At 41.2% G+C, this 20369-nt stretch overlaps 1 protein-coding gene across 1 annotated transcript; it reads left to right on the top strand.

The window, feature by feature from the left end:
- The first annotated feature begins 1145 nt into the window (after positions 1 to 1145).
- On the top strand, positions 1146 to 19593 carry si:ch211-257p13.3 (kinesin-like protein KIFC3). The gene is made up of 22 exons (XM_034698030.1): positions 1146 to 1445; positions 1968 to 2238; positions 4852 to 5150; positions 5345 to 5473; positions 5708 to 5804; positions 5967 to 6124; positions 6232 to 6484; positions 10638 to 10804; positions 11298 to 11363; positions 11625 to 11762; positions 11874 to 12071; positions 12153 to 12326; positions 12772 to 12919; positions 14353 to 14483; positions 14572 to 14683; positions 15485 to 15666; positions 15738 to 15842; positions 15941 to 16071; positions 16160 to 16280; positions 16365 to 16494; positions 18044 to 18273; positions 18378 to 19593. Exons 4-22 carry the CDS (start codon positions 5366 to 5368, stop codon positions 18501 to 18503), a joined length of 2775 nt encoding a protein of 924 aa, XP_034553921.1. The 5' UTR covers positions 1146 to 1445; positions 1968 to 2238; positions 4852 to 5150; positions 5345 to 5365; the 3' UTR covers positions 18504 to 19593.
- Positions 19594 to 20369: the final 776 nt, after the last annotated feature.

Genomic DNA, 20369 nt, shown 5'->3' with positions numbered 1-20369 from the left:
AAAATCCCTGGTGCATTAAGAAAGCACATACAGGACTAAGCACATATTACATCCACACATATAAAAAATAAAATAAATAATAATAATACAAAAGTATATACATGCGTATATGTCTACACACACACACACACACACACACACACACACACACACACACACACACACACATTATATACATACACAAGTACCCACATACACATACATAAACAGTGGTGGACAGTAACAGAGTACATTTACTTGAGTACAGTACTTAAGTAAATTTTTGGAGTATCTGTACTTTACTTGAGTATTATTTTTTGAGGGAACTTATTACTTTCACTCCACTACATACAGAAGATAATTATTCAGCTCATGAATTTCCTTCTCTTTTCTGAAATCTGATCCCTAAGACAGTAAAATGTGTTCGTGTAGTTCTGTTTGTCTCAGTGGTTTAGTCATACCTGTATATCGTGCTTCTCCACGGTTGAACGTGGAGCAAACACAGAGCAGATTTCACTCAGATCAGGCAGTTCATTTAGAGGTGGTAATGATGGCTATAATTCTCCAGATGAGCACCAATGGTCATATCTTCAGCCCATGTTAGAGGTTTTTGAAATGAAGAATGATATGGATCGTATGAAATGTTCTCCTTGTTTCCTGCTCTTCTCAAACAAACAGAAATTCCTTGTCCAACCTGAGAAAGCGTTAAACATTTGTTTCATTCCAGATGAACATTTCAAACTAAGTTGTCTGTGCTTGGAGTAACTTAGTTTCTGTTTTTATTCCATGGTATAGTTTTTAGAGATTTCAAGTAATGTTTTCTAAAAATATATAATGTAACTGAATGTACTCCTATGTATTCTTGACTGCAATCATGCTTTGGGAAAATACAAAGTTTTGAGATATTTTAAAAAGTACTTTGAACACACAGTGCTCCAGTACTTTAACTCAAGTAATAACCTGACAGAGCAACTTTCACTTGTATTGGACTATTTTTTGACATGGAGTGTCTACACTTTGACTTAAGTAATGAAGCTGTGTATTTTGTACACCACTGTTAGACACAACAAATAATCCCTTTCCGTCAGTGCTACAGTAGTGGCTTTAATTGTCGACGGTAGCAGACTTTTCGAGTAATCATGAAAGCATCTCATGGGAGCATGCGCACTGCCCAGTTCCGGACTAGTCACGTGTCAAAACAAACGTGCTAGTGTTCTTGCTTCAAAGTTTGGTCCTCTGGGTCTGTGACAAGAAAAGCACCGACCTCACAAATTATTGTTCCAGTATTCAGATATACTTCAAGGTTTTAACATTTTACTTTATTAAAGGCGTGCAGTAACTCTCTGTGTTGGTGTGGATGTTGACAGTAGTGTCCCTCGTCGTCAGGACCAATGGAGTGGATATCATCGTTTTTTGACATCATTGTATCTGCCACTGCTCTGCACTCCTCTTACACACTCTTTAAGGTAGGTTGCATTTGCTCTATTGCATGTAAAATGGGCAACAATGCATTGATTATCTACTTAAACTGTAAGGGCAGAAATCAGAAAAATGACCGAAAACAATTGAATAACAGTGAACAAGTTATTTATTAAGCAAAAGCCAAACATTAACCACGTGTTTGGTATTAATAGGTGACACAGTGTCATTCTGTGTTTGCTTTTATAGTTACTTATCTTTGAATTTTGAAGTTTTGGTTGGGTAAAAAACACTAATTCAAGTATGTCTTAAGGCTGTGAGTAAACCGTGATAGATTCGTTTTATTTTTCTATATGTTAAGAAAATGTTTATAGACACATAACTTTGATTACTAGGCTTCTTTTACTTCCTGGTCTAGGTTTTGTATTAGTGTATTTCTTCACTATGTTTTTGTTTTGTGCATCCAAAGCTGAGATTTCCCTAATTGGTAGTCCAGACAATGAATGAACACAGGTGTTATTTCTCACTCACTAATATTTTAATGTCTCTGCCTTCATATCTCTCTGCAGCATCACAGAGCTCCATCAGTAGGGCTCTCCCTGCTTGGACTCTCTGCAGCATTTTGCGTCTTGCATCCCTCCAGCTTATACCTCACCTCTATCCAGAGAGAAGCAGAGTGGGCCAGCAAGGTCCTAGCTCCAGTACTGGTCTCCTTTGACTTCCTGTGGCTCAGTGAAGACCACAACACTGCACACATTCTCCTGTGTGGCTCCTGTGCTCTGCTGGGACTGCGTGACTGGCTGTCAGCTGATGCTCTTACCGTGATGACAAGTTGCCTGGGTCTGTGCTCCCTGTCCTGCTGCCTGACTGTTTGTTTATTTGCTAGTAATGCTTTAGGGGCCCTGGGAGGTGTGGCCCTCAGCCTCCCGTTGCTGGTGGCTCCACCGGGTGGAACAAACACTTTTGCTCCGCTCATTTATCCAGCTGCCAGGGAGGGACTCATGACGTGGATTATAAAAGGTTCAATGTCTATTGGCTGTTGGGCCTCCACACAGGCCCTCCACACGTTTCTGTTGGATGTCACTGAACGGTGTAACATAGACATTCAGTAAAGATCTCTATGTTTAGTCAGGATCTGTTTGCTAACTACGGTGGCCCTGAAGTGCAAATCACTACGGCAATTCAGAAATCACAACGGCAAATCAGAAAACACTACGACATTAACCAAACCGGAAGAAGTAGGTACCCTCAGGGGACATGACTCGTCACTGATTGGTCTAGTCTATCCTTGGTTTGGTTAAATGTCGTAGTGTTTTCTGATTTGCTGTAGTGATTTCTGATTTGCTGTTGTGATTGACACTTCAGGGCCACCGTAGCTAACAAACTGACAAGTGTTTCCAGGTGACAACATGTGTCTAACTTAAAGCATTTGTAAGGTTTTGGTGAAGGTTCAAGTGGACCTGAGTTAACTTTACAACAAATGACGTTTACAGTAAACCTTGCTGCTCGTAATACAAGAAACTGTCAAGACAACATTCAACACTACATAGGAAAACATTTGTATTTATTGTATGAGTTTCCCAAAGTGCAGGGTTTAACAGATGATTGACCGATTAGTCAGTTATCAGAAACTTTAACGTATTTTTATAGTTAATCTAGCAATTATTATTTTCAGAGCAAAAATGCTACATTCACCCTGAAATGTGAGGACTTACACAATTTTTCTTTGTTACATTTTAACATTTAAGACAATTAAAAACAAATAAGAGTGAGTCTGGCTAAACAAACACTACAATGAAATAATGTTGGGCAAGGGGTAACTACATGCATCTTTAAGAAGCATTCTTTATTGCATATTTAAGCTATGAAATACAACAAAAAATCTTAAATAGACACTGAAACATCAAAACTGTTCAAATGACTGAGCATTTAGTTGACATGGATGGATACGATAAAATAATATACCACTAGGAAGAACTAAACGAACAAACTATGTTACAAACTTGACAACATACCTCAAAATGACTTAAATAACAGAATTTAAAACTTGCATTTAAATTATTTCTGTTGTCTTAAAGATTGAATTATTGATTGATAAATCAATGTTGCTCTAAAACTGTTTTGCTGCTCTTTTTCAAAGGGGGTAACAAGGACACTATTCAAACAGTTATTTGCTTTTTTTCCACTGACTAAACCTTGACTGATCCCCCCATGAACTAAATTTGATTTTAAAAAATCACAGAATTAGACAAGACACAGACACCACTAAACAAACTCTTCTCCACAAAAGTACATGATCATGATTTACAGCAGGATGTCAATGGTAGAATCTGTGTTGCAACCAGAACCCTTTTATGCACTGCTAGTGCCTGGTTCATATTCCCCAGCTCTTCATAAAAGCTATGATGTATGATGATTTCTTCTCTGATCATTTTGAAAGTGTGGAGCAGGCTGCACTCCCTCTCAGGTCATTGTCATTCTCTTCACATCTCTCTGCTCACAGTTTTACTGTTGCAGAATCTAAAAACCATGTAGCTGCCTCGGATTCTGGGTCCTGTTTGCTCTGCAGCCTCAGCAGTATCACAGTTTAAATTTCTGCAGTGTTCCAAGCTCCTGGCCCTGCTCTTACCTCACTGTGCCCATTTCATACCTATCAATGCACTTTTTTGAAATGACTACCTTTTAGTTTATAGTGCCTCGAGTGAAAGCAGAAATGGCTTCATCTGTTTAAATCACTGTCACTTCAATGAGTTCTGTGTGGTTGTGTTTGCCCTTGGTGTTTTCCCTCCAAAGATATTTACATTCCAGGTGGACACTGCAGTTTTTCTCTCAGGATTTCAGGGTGTCAAGTAGCTACAGCAGCAGTAGTTTTGCTGCAGTGTTCAGCCAGCATACGCTGCAGCGAGCCTGTCTGTGGGACGGTGCCTTTCTCAGAGCTCAGGGCACGCAGGCTAGCAAAGATGTCTTCAATGTATTTCATTATTTTGTGCACATCTCTGAGAGTGTAATTCAGATGTGCTGCCTTTGCTTTTTGTGTAACTGTTTGTCTTCAGTGCATGTCTGATTATGCAAAGTGAGGCTGTTACAAAGTATGTTAGGTGTTGTATTTTTCTTGACTCCTTTTTTGTTGACAAAAAATGTTCACTAAAAGACAATAACTTGAATAAATTATGTAATAATAATAATAGTCTTGTGTTATTCCACTTGTGTGCCAATTAGAGTCCTTGCACACATGTTGATACCTTAATAATAATAATAATAATAATAATAATAATAATAATAATGTATTTTGATAATAATGAATAATATAAGTGCATTGTGCTACAGCTGTTCATCAGTACCAAAACCTGGAATCTGACATGTCATCCATCTTTATCTCTTGCTGCTCTTGTCTTTACCCTCCTCTCGGGCTCAATCTGTCTCCATTCTGCATCTGCCACTCCACCACTGCAGCAGATCAGGTGACTGCACTGAGCATGCTCGTCTGCAGCTGCAGCCTGTGGATGAAGCAAAGTGGAAAGGAGGTGGAGAAGGAGGAGGAGAAAGGGGAGGAGAGAGAGAGAGCAGCGCAGATAGAGAGGGAGTCACACAGGAGCTGCACACGGGCGCCCGGGATGCTGTTGCAGCTCTGAGAACAAGGGCAGCATGAGGATATCTGTCTTTTTCACACACGTAGACGGAGTATGAAAGAGGAATAGAGATGGCTGGAGCCTTGGATTGTTATCATAAAGGAGGAGACGATATGTGATAAGGTAAAGAAGACAAAGCATTTTGCATTATCAAGATAGCAGAAAATGTTGAACCTGAAAAGTCAAAACTGATATCATCACGATTCCTCTGATGATATTCCTCATTTCTGTGTTACAATAACATCAGTGTATGAGAGAGAATTTTATCTGCACGTCTTCTGCTGTGTTTGGTTTCTGAGTCCAGCTCTCATTCACAGGGACTCTTGGACGGCGTAGAGATGTACGCCTTCTACTCCCTTTTAGTCTACATCTTCTACACTGTCTTCAAGAAGGAGGAGGATGAGGAGGATGAGGCCTTGGAGGGGGCGTGTGGAGCTTCCTCAGATGTATGTCTAGCCACATTGTGTCCAGCCTTGGGGCTCCTCTGTGGGCAAAACCCTTTTTTTAGCAGGGGGATATGCATGAGTCACCCCCCCATCTGACAGTAAAAGAGCTGTAAACTCTGCCACAAAGGATGTGGGGGTGTCAGTTTTCTACATTTTGTGTGCATTTCTTTGTATTCAAAGTGTAAATATTGTGCCTGTTTGTTATTATCTGACCCTGAATTTTGCTTTGCACAGGAGCCAGGACCTGTTTCCATGGGAACAGGGAGCAGGAGAAGAAATGGCCACACCCCCAAAGTGGGAAAAAAGGCTTCTGTTCAGCATGGGGAATCAAGTTAGTGCTCAAATATATCTCCAGAATTTCCTTAGTCCTACAGAAAAGCTCTCATGGGATTGATAAAAGAAATAAAAAAATTACTCTATGTATATTTCATCTAAATTTATCAACAGTACATGTTATATTTCTTCACACTTGATTTGATTTGTTGTCATCCAGGCAGCAGCAGTGACAGTGATGAATTGTCTCTGAGTGATGAAGATGAGGGGCACAGCCCAGACCTCCCAGCATGCACTCCCCTGGCTTCCTTTTTGTCCTTCAAGCAGGATGCTGAGAAAAGGAGGGCCTCACAGGTTCAGCTGGAGACAACTGGAAAGGTAACAAAAAACATCAGCACACCTGAGGCATTTCTTGCAGTTACCTAAATTGGAGCATTTGCAGTGCGACTAAACTTTTTTTTTCTGTGTGCGTCCGTGCTGACCAGCTATCCGACTCTCCCCTGGTGGCAGTGATGTCCCACTTGCTGACTTTTCTGGAGCAGTACTCCCACTTTCAGCAGCTGCAGCAGCAGGCCGACCAGTACCGCGTCCAACTGAAGAGGCACCGTGTCCAGCACAGGCGCCAGATGAAGGCCTTGCGTGCGTCTTACCGCCAGCGCCTCAGGGACAAGAACAGCATCATCAGCAGCCTGGAGGAGGCCATCAGCCAACAACAGACCCCGAGTCCGCTGAGCGAGGGTAAGGGAGAACGGGGAATGAGAGGAGGGGCTGATGTAATTAAGGTGCAGGAGTGATGGGTTTGCATGAATGTGCAGTGGCTGTGGGGGTGATGAGAAACAGAGATGAGCAGAGGTCATGTGTCTCTTTTAATAACCCAACATAAATGGATCATCTAGTGTGAAAGAGGAGTAGAAAAAGCTGCAGGCGACTTTGATTTAAATCAATGTGAGAACCTAGATTGGATGAGATCATGTAATGGATGAAAATGAATTAGGGGGACAATAAATAATGACAGCCAGTTTCACATCCTTGTCACAACAGATATGTATATCCAGGGTTTCATTTCATAGATTAACATTTTTTCTACGCCTCTTCCAAATTTTCAAAACTCTATATTTTTAATTTCTGAAAGAAACAAATCTTTAAAACTTCCATGAAGTCATCAATTCTTCATATGGTGTCTCACAGAGTTCATTCTTCCTCTTCCCGGCTCACACAAGATACGTTTTTTTTTCAGCTTGAGACACACATCAGATGAGCAGACTGATTCGATTTCTGTGGCGGGTGTTGGTCTGAGCTTTAGATGTCTGTATCTGCTGTGTTTCAAATGTGACCAGAAGGCTCTCTGACCTCAGAGCGGGAGGCTAGAACCGACAAACCAACTGCACATCACTTTACTGTGCATATGTACAGCTAGTTAACATGTGCATGACACCATGAGGCTGAGGACAGATTAGACTCTTGTCCTAAGATGCACTTTCACAGCATCTGAGTAATATGATAAAATATGTGGACACCAGGCCTGATTTTGTATCAATCTCAGAGTGCAGGAATGTTTAAGCAGTGGACATCATGTGCACTGATCCTCATTAGTCACAGACATGAGATACACGATTACAAGGCGAGTGTGTGTGGTACTTGGATAGTGACTCTGGCTGTGTGTCATAAATAAAACATGCCTGAGAGTGCTGTTTTATTCCCTGCAAATGCACTTACAAGATCCTGCACATGCAATGCTCCACGTGTACTTGTGTGATGACCTAAAAATAGACGGGAGTCCTCGTCCTCGTTTCAAAAGGCTGTTTGGCCTGTTTGTTTACTGTAAGGCATCCTGCAAGTTTAAATGGAGAATCTCTGCCGCTTGAACATCTTTGCTGTGTTGTGATCTTTTCAGTATTTGCTGTGAATGAATAGATAATGCTCCATTCAGTGGTCTCCCTTTTATTTCTGTATCTTTTTTTCTTAGTTAAAGTAAATCAGTTTCCCTGCACAGTCTGCAGCTGCTGTTTTAAATATTACAAAGCTAACTCTGGGCCTCTACTGACCCGAACACATCTAAGACTTTCACGTTTCTTCTGTCAACCTCCCTGATGCACAGCTGTCGCATCTCCTCCATGTTTTATTTCTTTTTTTTGTTCCTGCCATCGTCACCTCTCCCTGAACCATGTGACACGGCAAACCTGACAGGGCACGTTGATACAATCAGCCTTAAGGCGTTTTTTGACAGCAGGGACTTTACCCCTGAACTACGTGCGTTTCAACCAGGGGAACCAGGGTCTAAATTTGGTTCAGGGGTAGATAATCTCCCCCCTGAAAAGCCTCTACTTGGGGGGTAGTGCTTTTCAAAGGTCCTGGGACTTTTTGTTGAACGTAACGGTGTTTGTGGAGTTTACACAGTTGTTGAAACACAGAGGGAGTTCCTGGGAATGCATCCTAGTTTAGTTTTTATTAAGATTTCAAAATATTATTTAATATAATTTTTTTTCTCCATACCTCACTGGCCTGATTAGCACAATCTACCCGGACATCAGCCCACGGTCGAAAAGCAGACAACAATGGGGGCACAGGAGCCTTTTAGCTCCGGGGAAAGTAGTTCTGGGGGCTAAAAGACCGCCGAACTCTTGGTCAAAATGTACCTTTAGGCCCTGCAATGAAAATCAGAGGTGGCAGAACTTGATAAATCTTTGATGAGGAATAAAAAGATAAAAAATAAGATGTTGGGCATGCTGCTCAGGTTCCTGATAAACAATAGAGGAGTTATATAAAGCTGAATCACTCGATGCTGCCTTCATGTGAGAAGCTGCAGAGATCCCTGTAAAGCTTCTCTTGAGAATTTTAAAAAGAAACACAGTGACGATAGTGTTAACTTCAGCGTAATGCACCGTGACTACTTGGTGTGTAAAAGAACTCTAAGTGCATTCTTAATGTTCATTAATATTACACACACACACACCCGCAAGCATTCATGCATACTGCTGAGATTAGTCACAACTAAAAACATGACATATAGAAAACAGGTCAGAGGATGTTCACAGGATTTTTGGTGGTACTATTTCTGAGTGATGAAACATGAGTCAGGGTTCCCACGCATCCTGGAAAACCTGGAAAACAGTTGACCAGTTTTCCAGTACTGGAAAACACCTGGAAAATGGGAGAAAAAGTAAAATGTCCTGGAAAATCACATATAGTCCTGGAAAATTATTCCAACATGGCTGCGTGCGACCTGACCCGATTAACAAAACACATCCCCGTTCATTGAAAGTTGAGAGCATGCTGTGCTGGAAAAGACAGCGACACTGCACAACTTTTTTCACATCTTTTCTCCTTCACTTCATAATCATGCATTCACAGAAAACAGGGGTATATTGTTTATGTTTATGGTACATTAACCTTGTAGAGTGCTCTTTTGATTCAAAGAGTCTTATATTTAAGTTATAGTGTGACCAGTGGAGTCGGGCAGAGAGCCTGGGGGTCTGTGCCTCACAACTTTCTCTGCAGGCTGAGAGCTCAATTACCGTACTCTAGCTCAAGCAAACAGAACCAGAACCAGAACCAGAACCAAACTCAAGCAAACAGAACAAGGACCAACTCAAGTAGACAGAACCAGAACCAGAACCAAACTCAAGCAAACAGAACCACAACCAAACTCGAGCAAACAGAACCAGAACCACAACCAAACTCAAGCAAACAGAACCAGAACCAAACTGGAGCAAACATTATTAATGTCCTCAGGTTGGCATTGAGAAAAATCAGATGCCTCAGCTTGGATGGGCTGATCCGATTTCTCCTCTCAGTGAGTATTTGCCCGGTCTTCAAGAAGACTCTCTCTGAAGGAACAGATGAAGCCACGATACACAGCCTCCCCTCCATCACCTGTATCCTATATCCTCACATATGATTGGCCACATGGCTGCCATGCTGACCAATCAAAACAAAGTTCTGCTGTGAGCAGAGCTGGGGCTGAGCACTGTGAGAGCTAAGCAGGGAAAGGAACAAACTGGGAGCCGGCTCTCTCTCAATGCGAGCCGGCTCTTCTGATTCACTATAAAGCATCGGCTCTCAGAGCTGCAGCTTTTGATCATGACACATCACTAATGTGCTTAATCTGTGTTACAATTATGAGGAGTCTTGGACAATTTTCTCACCTGTAAGTGGTCCCTGGCTCCAAAAAGTTTGAGAACTCCTGCTCCAGCTAGTAGGAGTCCAAGACAAACAGCACCTTTCTGCATTTCCACAGACATAGACAATCACACGAACATACACTGTAAGCTCAACCAAATTATCCACAAAGACATCAACACTCAGACAGAGTTGTATCATTCAGCGAGGCCTTTCATTCAGGCTCGCTATAACAGCAGGGATCAGGCTCTTGCCAAGGCGAGCCCTTCTGCACCTCAGTGCTCTGTACCTGCATCCTGAGGGGAGTGGGATGAGATGGGTGTTTAGTGGATGTCTGATGTCCTGTTCTATTGAGGTTGCGATGTGTATGATGGCCCTGTGGTTTAAGTCTGTGAGGCTTGGTGTGGGGAGACTGATTATTTTAGAGGCTGTGGTGGATATGCGTGTGAGTTTGGCCTTGTTTTTAACAGATGACATGTTGTAGAAGCAGGTGGAGCAGAGGATGGATTGAGTCATGCTTTGATATAGCAGCAGAAGGAGACGGGGGGCGACATAGAGTCCTTTGAGTTTACGGATGGCTGTCAGTCTTTGATGGCTCCTTTTTTGAATGTCACTGGTGTGCTGGTTGAAAGTGAGTTGATTGTCCAATGTTACTCTGAGGTATTTAAAGCTGTCAACTGTTTCTACTGCCTGATGGTTGATGGTGATAGGGTGCTGAGGATTACGATGATGAAGAGGATCACATCTTTGTCTTTTTTTTTACATCCTTCAGGTGAGCCCAGCAGTGAAGCAGGGGCTGGAGTTCACAAGCTGGTGGAGTCTCTGTACGGGCTGCAGGGGGAGAGGAGTCAGCTGAGAGGAGAACTACGGCTGCTGCATTCACAGCTGGAGCAGCAGAACAAAGACAGACACTCACGCATACAGGCCTTTCAACTGCAGGTACAGTGCTGTGTATGAAATGAATCCTCAAATACTATGTCCTTTAGAAAAAGGCGTAACATAATACTTTAATACATAATCTCTATCACAAGAACTTGCAAAACTCAACTTTTCAGTGAAAGTTTAAATAATGTTGCACTTCATGTATAAAGGGAAGAGGTGTCTTAACTTAGTAACATGTACTGCTCTTGCACATCTGTGCAAATGAAGCATGCTTCTCAGGTCCTGTATCATCGTGCATATATGTAAATGTTATACATTTTTAATGTGACTCTGTGTAACCAACTCTATACAGCCTTTAAGGCCAGATCTCTCTTACACTGAGCAAGAGCACGATGCACCTCATGAGACCTTCGGTTTACTTCTGATCTGAAATAACAGAATTCTATAACTTTGCATTGTGCTACACAAAAAGGGAAAGAAACAGGAACTTAAACATGTCTATTTTCTCACTTTAAATCTGCATTTGGAACTTTTCTAATTTCTTGCACAGATCGATGAGCTCAAGACTTGCATAGAGGAGCGAGAAGAGGAGCTGACAAGACTGAGAACAGCCACTGTAAGCAATGTGAATGATTGACTCAATCATTTGTCAAGTGTTTGTCACTTTTACTGTCAGTAAAGCTTCTCCAGTGTCTTTCAACACCCACAGAATTAAACTCTTAGTCAGTGAAATGCCAAACAAGTCATCATGCCTCATTTGAGCTTCATTATTAATCCATATTAAAGAAACAATTAGTCCTGAGGAACTATTTTTTAGGAATTCTGAGTTGGTGCATCTCTCATTTTAATGCTGCACCTCATGCTCTGTTTCCCTCAGGGGGCCACAGACTCAGAGAAACGAGTACTGTGTCTGTCAGCAGAGAATGAGAGTCTGAAGCAGAACCTGAGCGTGACCCAGGGCCTCCTTCAGCAGTTGTCAGCCATCCCTTCCCAGTCCAGCAACATGCTCATCAAGGTGAGACGCACCAGCACAGCTCAGAGCTCACAGATGTACCGTTTAGTCATCTGTTAGCAGCTGCAAACCCAAAAGCTTGTTATCTACTTGCTTTCTTACATGCTCTGCTAGGAGAACGAGAACCTCCGCTGCAGAGTGCAGCAGCTGGAGATGTCTCTGCAACAGCGTGCTGAGCAGCTGTCACAGCTGGAGCGGCAGAGCGAACAGAGTGAGTGGAGGAGAGGAGAGGAGCTGAGGAAACGAGAGGACAGAGTGAGGGAGCTGCAGCTTGAGTTGGACAGAGAGAGAAGCAAGGAACCAGTGGTGAAGGTAAAAATAGAATCAATTTGGCTCCTTATTTTCTTTCTTTTTAAAGGGGAGGGCTCTAATTGGATATTTCATTGCTTTTAGTATGTGACCAAGACTGTGGAAGTGGAATCACCTGCCACATTAAAACATCTCACCAAGGCCAGACAGAAGAATGAACTGCTGTCTGAAAAGCTGTCCAATCAGAATGAGCGGTGCAAACAGCTGGAGGAGCAAATCAGGAAGTCAGATGAACATAGCTGTAATCTGCAGCACAAGGTAACATACCCTTTCTTATCTGTCATGTTTGCTTTAAAGTGATCTGACACATGTATATTAACCCAAGCAGGCTCTTAAATATGACTTTAACATGCAGTAATAAACAACAAGATGGACATAGGACGCCGAGCTAGTCCCTGGGCATTCTTTCGCAAGTGAATTGGCAACAAATCCCAGATGAGACTCCTAATGCTAAGGAAGGAAACTACGGAAACTAAAGGAAGAATTGACAAAGAGGCGAATAAACCACTCCCTGTTTAGAAAATAGACGATCAAAGAGAGAAACACAGACAGAAGAAGGACATTTCCTCTTCTCTACCTGAATTCACAAACTGGATCATTTGCATTAATTGATAACCTCATTACAGCACCGGCCCTGCACAGATTGGACAGGTCGGGGTGACAGATTGACAAATTGCTGTGATGAACCTTTTTTTTGGTGTAGATTGCAGCATATGAAAGAGAGATCAGCAAACTGAGAGAGGAGTTGCTGAAAGAGATCGGCCACTTGGAGGAAAAGAAGGAGGAAGCTGTGAAGGCAGCTGCCAACTGCTCAGCCGAGCACTTTCAGGATCTGCAAGAGCAATTCTTTGGTGAGTGAAACCAAATAATCAATCCTTGAAATAACTATTTTCAACAATTAAAGAGGTGGTTTGAATGTTCCCTGTGTGTCTCACACAAGCGATGGCCAGAGAGCTTTCTGTTTTTACGCCCCTAAACTGTGGAACTCTCTGCCTCTGGACATTACAACGGCAAGCTCTCTGGGTGTTTTTAAAAGTAAAGTTAAGACTTACCCTTTTAATCTGGCTTTTAATTGGGAGTAATTTGTTTTTAGACCTGTATTGCATTATTATTTTTAATATTTTAATTATGATTTTAATCACTATTATTTTAATCATTGCTTTAACATATATTTATCTTATTAAATTATTTATTTATCTAGTTGAAGAGTTCATTTGCAAAAACAGATGACTCCATTTTTATACATTTTAAAAATATATATATATTTCTTTTTGATATAGATTCCTAATAAAGTTACATTTTCAAGATACCTCTGATTAGTAAAGTAATTTTGACATAGTTAAAGCCACCCAACCTTAGTTGATTGATAATACCAAAAGCTAGTAATCGAAAAAAATGTGTTTTTGAAACAATTTTTTAGTTTTTCAAAAGTGAGTTAACTGTTTTTGCAAATGAACTCTTCATTTATTTCTTGTATTCATCTGATCTTGTTAACGCAACCTTATTTTTTTGTCTTTTTTTTTTTTTGCCTTTTTAAAAAAAAAGTTTTTATTCATTACAATTAGAAACATGTTTTGCAGCCAGTCAGTGTAACAAAGCATTTTTTCAGAAAGTAAAGAGATATATAAAACAGGTACAAGACATTTTACTGTGTTGATTTCATTTTATTTTTGAATATTTTATTTATAACCATGCCTTTTATAATTTTACCATTGCTGTTGTTTTCTGTCTCTCTGTTATTCTGTGAAGCATTTTGGGCTGCATGTTTTTATGTATGAAAGGTGCTATATAAATAAAGTTGAGTTGAGTTGAGTTAACATTTTGTATAATTTGGTCAGATGTTTACCAGCTAAGAGTTGGATAGTGAGATTAATGTCATGTGTGGAATATAACATATGATGCTGTAGCCAGCAAGTGGTTACCATAGCTTAGCAAGGAGACTAGAAACAAAGGGGAGACCAGTAGCATGGCTTTGTGTAAAGTAACAAAAAACACTGTAATCAAAGAAACTAGGTAAGGTGTCATGTATAGTGAGCTGGTAGTGATGTAAATTATAATTCCAACAGGGTAAGTAAGTGTAAAAAGATTAGAGTGTCTTGTCAGATGTAGAGACTTCGTGGACTTGTCTTTACTTGTCATGCTAAGCTAAGCTAACTGATTGCTGACAGAGAGACAAAGGGGAGAGATTTTTTATCCCAAATGAGTCAAACTACCCCTATATGTACAACCACAAAGACTACACAGTTATCTAGTTTGATTCCAAATGAGGTTTTCTCATCTTCAGGCCTACAGAAGCGTCTGACTGCACTTCCTCCAACTTTGCGCTCCATGAAGACGGACTACACCAGCCTCAGGAGCCAGATTCGTAACTTCTCAGATTTTTACGGATCAGCCATCAATGAAGCAAAAAAACAGGTATATCAAGTCACATCTTATTATCAATGATTAATCCAACCAAATCAACAAGCTTAGGAGTGTTTTTGTGCTTTTGTGTTTTTATCAGATCTCAGCAGTCATCAGTGAGATGTCTGAAGCCAACAAAGATCTTCTGGAGAAATACAGGAAGGAGGTTGCACTGCGCAGGAAGTACCATGAGCAGCTGGTGGAGCTTAAAGGTATGCAGAGGGGAAAATATTCTGGGTGTCATCCTCAATAGCTCACTTTCTTTCCACTCTCACATTAATATCATAACCCAGTCTGCATATTTCCATCTCAACAACATCAACCGTCTCCGCCCCTCTCTCACCCCTCACACCACTGCTATCCTGGTCCACAGTCTCGTCACCTGCCGTATCGATTATTGTAACTCACTCCTCTTCGGTGTCCCTCACAAATCCCTCCATAAACTTCAGCTGGTCCAGAACTCTGCAGCCCGCATCATTTCCAGAACCCCCTCCTTCCACCATATCACCCCCATCCTCCAGCAGCTTCCTTGTGTATACATTTAAGGCCATCCACAACCTTGCCCCCTGTATCTGTCTGATCTCCTCCACATTGTCACCCCCTCTCACTCCCTCAGGTCTTCCTCCTCCCTCCACCTCTCTGTGCCCTCCGCCCGTCTCAGCACCCTGGGGAGCAGGGCTTTCAGTCGCTCTGCTCCCGAACTCTGGAACTCACTCCCACCTGACATCCAAAACTCTGACTCACTTCCCCTATTCAAATCCAAACTCAAAACCCACTTGTTTCAGGCTGCATTCCCTGTCTAACTTCACTGCTTCATTTTAAATTGGTGTTACTCTGCTTGTTGTCTTTATTTATTTTATCGTGTTGTTTTTATTGTGTTTTTAACCTCTCCGTAAAGTGACCTTGAGTGCTTAGAAAGGCGCTTTTAAATAAAATGTATTATTATCAAAAAAACTAAATTATCCCCAGAAAAAAACCAATCCAACCGTTTACCCTGACCACTTGTTGTATAGGAAACATCCGCGTCCTGTGTCGTGTGAAGCCTGTTCTGAAGGAGGACCAACGTGAGGAAGGCCAGTCTGTGGTGGTGACGACAGACCCCAACAACGAGTCCTCACTCAACATACTGAACAAAGGAAAGGATCGAATCTTTGAACTGGACAAGGTCTTCCAGCCTCAGGCCACACAGGAAGAGGTATGAGCATGTTTACATACACAGAAAATGGAATGAAAGCAGAGCTTTAACCCTTTGTTTGTCTTCATTAGGTCTTCCAGGAGATCGAACCTCTGGTGACGTCTTGCATCGATGGCTACCATGTCTGCATATTTGCCTATGGACAGACTGGCTCTGGAAAAACATACACAATGGAGGTATTCAGTTTAATTTAACTGCATCATAGCAGCCATGGCGTGATGATAGACATATGTTGGCTGCAGGCTAAATATCTTCATCATTTTTTATTATTCAGGGCAGTGTGGAGAACCCAGGCATCAACAAGCGAGCCCTGAAACAACTCTTCAATGTGATTGAAGAGAGAAAGGACATGTGGTCTTACAGTGTCACTGTCTGCTCTGTGGAAATCTACAACGAGGTGCTAAGGTATGGTGCGCTGCACTTTCTTAACTTTACTCATCATTTAAAGTCTTTAAACTTTAGTCTTAATACTCCATTATTGTGGGGTTCACAGGGACCTGCTGAGTAAGGATGGAGAGAAACTGGATATAAAGATCAACCCAGACGGAACAGGACAGCTGCATGTGCCTGGCCTCAGGGTCATCGAGGTTAAGAGCTTCCAGCACATCAAGAAGGTGACACTGGGTGTTTTAAATCATCCATGCTGATGGAATAGCAATTGCCTGTCTCTAATGCTCACCTTTCTTGTATTATTTCAGATTTTAGCTCAAGCTAGAAGGAACAGGATCACCTTTGGTACTCAGATGAACCAGCATAGCTCCCGCTCCCATGCTCTGCTCTGTATCACTGTTCAAGGAACCGACCTCGCCTCTGGGTCCAAAACCACTGGTAAGTGACTTATCCATCTTTGTGGGGAGAGCTAATAAAGCATTTTAAGAGTTTCAACTATAAATTTGACATCTGGCATACAAAGTTAAGGTCATCTAAAATGATCTCTTAGCAGAATTAGCAACATTTCTATAACCCTAGGCTGTAACCAAGTTGCCTGTGTAGCTAGTTAGAACTTGAGCATAGTATAGTATGAGATTAATCTCTGTGACACAGACTGTCCATGCAGTAGTGATCTTTTTCCGTTGTTAAAACAGAATCTTAGTTTTGATCAACTAGGAGCTCGTGAAAAAGTTTGTGACAGAATGGAGTCTCTGTAACCATGGCAACTAACTTAACTGAAAGCCAGAGGGAGGAAGAGCGTGCTACCAATCCCTCGGACCGACCTCAACGGAAAAAGACTGACTAGTACGTCATTATTCGACAATAATTAAAACCAATTTTGATAAATCTATCGTGCTCTGAACCTCGGCGACATAATGCTAGAAACAGCCTTTGTTACGTAGACACATAAAAACAAAGGGCAGACTCCATTAGTGACGTTGTTTGCTGTGCCAAAATTATACAGTCTATGGCCATAAGCTGGTGGCTAATGCAGGAGGATGGATACTTGGACACTAATAGCAACAGCACTCATTTTGCCCTCAGGGTCTTGTTACTTTTAAAAGTTTACACATTGTAAACATGAATAAAACATATCTTCAATACTTGAATGTAAGCAGTCAAAGTAGATATAATACAGACCATCTAGAACAGGGGTTCCCAAACTTTTCAGCCCGCCACCCTCAAAATAAAGGTGCCAAAGACTTGCGACCCCCCACTGTCCCGCAAAGTGATCAAAAGAGGATTCATACTTAATTTATCTGGTCTGCAGAAAATTAGCTGACCAACATGTGTCTGTGTTTCCTGTGCTATTGTGAATGAACCTGCTGCTACTGATGCTTTGTAACTAACCCTAACCTTAGGAGCCATCTGACAACAAAGAAAGGCAGAAAATTAATTTTTACAATAATACTTGAGATATGAAATTTTTGATTACTTGAAATAAAACTATGGAAGACATCAAGCGACCCCCGACTAGTGTCTCGCGACCCCTCAGAGGGTCCTGACCCACACTTGGGAACCCCTGATCTAGAAGGTAAATAAATACAATTTTATTCATTCATATGTGTGAACACATACTTCTTAACAGCCCTGCAAAAAGTCAGTGCCCCTGTTTGGCCTTCCCTGTTATTTCACACAGCCCAGACTCCTCTACTTTTAATACATTTCTTTTAGGAGCATCCATGATTCATGTAGGTCATCTCATCAGGTTGGAAAAATCTGGAAATCTGGATTCTTCCAAACAACTCGCAGCTCACAGCTTTTGCTTTGAATCTTCAATAAGATCATTTTAGGAAACTTTCTTGCCAATAAAGCTTCTAAACTTAAATAAAAAACCCACTAAAGAAGCTCCTGCTCAGGATTCAGTCAGGCACATGTACGTGGATCTGGAGTTAACTGTTTTCATCATCTGACCTTTAATATGAATACACTTTTCTGACCTCAGGCAAGTTGAACCTGGTCGACCTGGCTGGCTCTGAGCGGGTCTGGAAGTCTGGTGCAGAGGGGGAGAGGTTGAAGGAGGCCCAAAATATCAACCGTTCCCTGTTGGCTCTGGGGGATGTCATTCAGGCATTGAGAGCTCGGCAGACTCACATCCCCTTCAGGAACTCACGTCTTACATACTTACTACAAGACTCCCTGGGCAAAGGCAGCAAGACTGTCATGGTGGTGCAGGTGATGTAGATTGACAACCTTAGATGTGTGATTAATTTGTGAAGTGACAGTTTTCTTGTCTTCTCTTGGTGGTTGTTATAAGCCTTGTTTTTTTTTCTCCAAAGGTGTCTGCTCTGGAAAGTAACATGGGAGAGACACTGTGCTCACTGAAGTTTGCCCAGAGGGTGTGCAAAGTGGAGCTGGGCCCTGCAGCCAGAAAAATCGAATCTGGTGGAGGACAGTGTGACTGAATCAGCCCTTTCCTGATTCCAGTGATCCCCATGAAACAGTGAATGCACCTTTCAGATTATCACTCAAACCTCCAACCAATCGTAATGCTACAGTACTGAAAAGAACAGAAATCCTGCTCAAGGGCTAAATCTGTGGAGGATGTGTGCTGACCTTTATTTTACGTTAGGTATTGAGGAAATTGGCCTCCTCCTTGCCCTTTTCTGCTTCTGACATCCCTTTATCGTAAGATGATCTGCATGCAGGAGGATTTATCCTTCCATCCTGAGTGCCAAAACAACCTCTGACTCCAACTAAATTTAGGATTCAATGCTCCCTTGACCTGCATTATCTCATTTCCTTTTATAAAATACCAAAATCCAGGAGTCTTCTTCTAAGCCTCTTGAGGCTTCTTCTTGCAGTATTTACAAGCTTTCGTTCAGACGGGTTCAACAATCTTCCAGACTCACAGAAACAACACTTGACTTTTTGCAGTATTAAATCATATCGCTTTTGATGTCTGTAGTTTGTGAGCTTCATCTCTAGTGTTGTACATTTTTGAAGGTTGTAATATGTAAGATAATCTGTTTTGTAGATCAAGTGTGGGCTATTAAGATTTCAATGACACTTGAGTCACAGATTAGTGTTTTTATTTTAAGTGAGTTTCAGAAGAGCAGTGACCAGATGCTTTTAGTTTCTCTCTAGAGCCTTGTTCATTTGCCTTTTGGGGAAACAGGAAAGCTTTTGAACGGATCAGGTGGCCTTTTGTGAGGAGCAGAGCGGTAATATAATGATAGTGCAATATCCTCTTATCGAGGGAACAGTGTGGGCCTATGTAGATTGAAGATGCACTTTATTGTGAAAGAAGGGTTTAAGTTGAGGACAGGTGTTTAGGTGCTTGCAATAGATTTCACTTGTGAATGTCATAGCAAATAAGCTCATTGTTATCTGTTCATCATTGTTCCTCTATTTATCACCCTATGGATCAGAATTATCTTTTGATTCAAGTGTAGCAAGACATTAATGTTGCAGTAACTAATATAGTGGTCAGAGAGGATGATTAGACAGTGAATTTACAAGTGATTTTCGGAATAAATGTGACGTATTTAACAAGTGTCTTTGCTCTTATTGGATTTACTGACAAAACACAATCATGTTGATGTCACACACACCCTGCTCATTCCTCACTCACTCACATTTACCATCGAATTCACTAAATTACACTAACAAGAATGGTTGGATGATATAAAAACTAAATTTACAACTGTTAAAATGTTGTTATTAATTGGATATCTGTGAGTGATTTGTTTAATTTGGTTTTAATTTGGTTTAATTTGTTTAAACTGTCCACAAATATTTTCCACTACTAACTTTGTAACGTGTTTTCAAAGAACAAATCTGAGTTTCCCTTACTGTGTTGAAGTACTTTTACACTAAATTTACTAAATCACAGTGTATATTAATATTGTGTCATAAAATATAGATTACTGGAAAAGTTACACCTTAAATTTCTGAAGTATACCGTAAAAGTTAAAATGACAACCTGCAATAACATGGTGTATGGGGAGCTGGGAAGACATCCACTCTGTATTGCAGTTAATACAATAAATATTGTCTACTGGGGGAGGTTGACCACAGGTAAAGAAAGTAAGTTAAACCATATTATGTATAATAATCTGCTTAACCTGCACAACACAGGTGCCTATGCATCACCATGGATTTTAAAGGTTAAACAGATACTGGATGACTGTGGCATGTCTTACCTCTGGATCACACAGCAGTGTAACATTAACTGGCTTAGACAAACTGTTAAACAGAGGCTTAAAGATCAGTTTCTGCAAAAGTGGCAAGGTGAACTGGATAAAATGACGACATGTGATTTATATGTA

The sequence above is a fragment of the Notolabrus celidotus genome, chromosome 12 (assembly GCF_009762535.1).
Source record: "Notolabrus celidotus isolate fNotCel1 chromosome 12, fNotCel1.pri, whole genome shotgun sequence".
NCBI classification, from domain to species: Eukaryota; Metazoa; Chordata; class Actinopteri; order Labriformes; family Labridae; genus Notolabrus; species Notolabrus celidotus.
Note: the sequence above shows the minus strand (reverse complement) of the source record. Positions and strands in the feature narration are given on the sequence as shown.

What these genes read in the sequence shown, in the direction of transcription:
- si:ch211-257p13.3 (XM_034698030.1), top strand. Translation starts at nt 5,366, where the DNA reads ATGTACGCCTTCTACTCCCTTTTAGTCTACATCTTCTACACTGTCTTC. An exon ending in AGCTGGAGACAACTGGAAAG is followed by an intron (nt 6,125 to 6,231) that starts GTAACAAAAAAC and finishes CGTGCTGACCAG; the next exon opens with CTATCCGACTCTCCCCTGGT. An exon ending in GCTGTAATCTGCAGCACAAG is followed by an intron (nt 12,327 to 12,771) that starts GTAACATACCCT and finishes TTTTTGGTGTAG; the next exon opens with ATTGCAGCATATGAAAGAGA.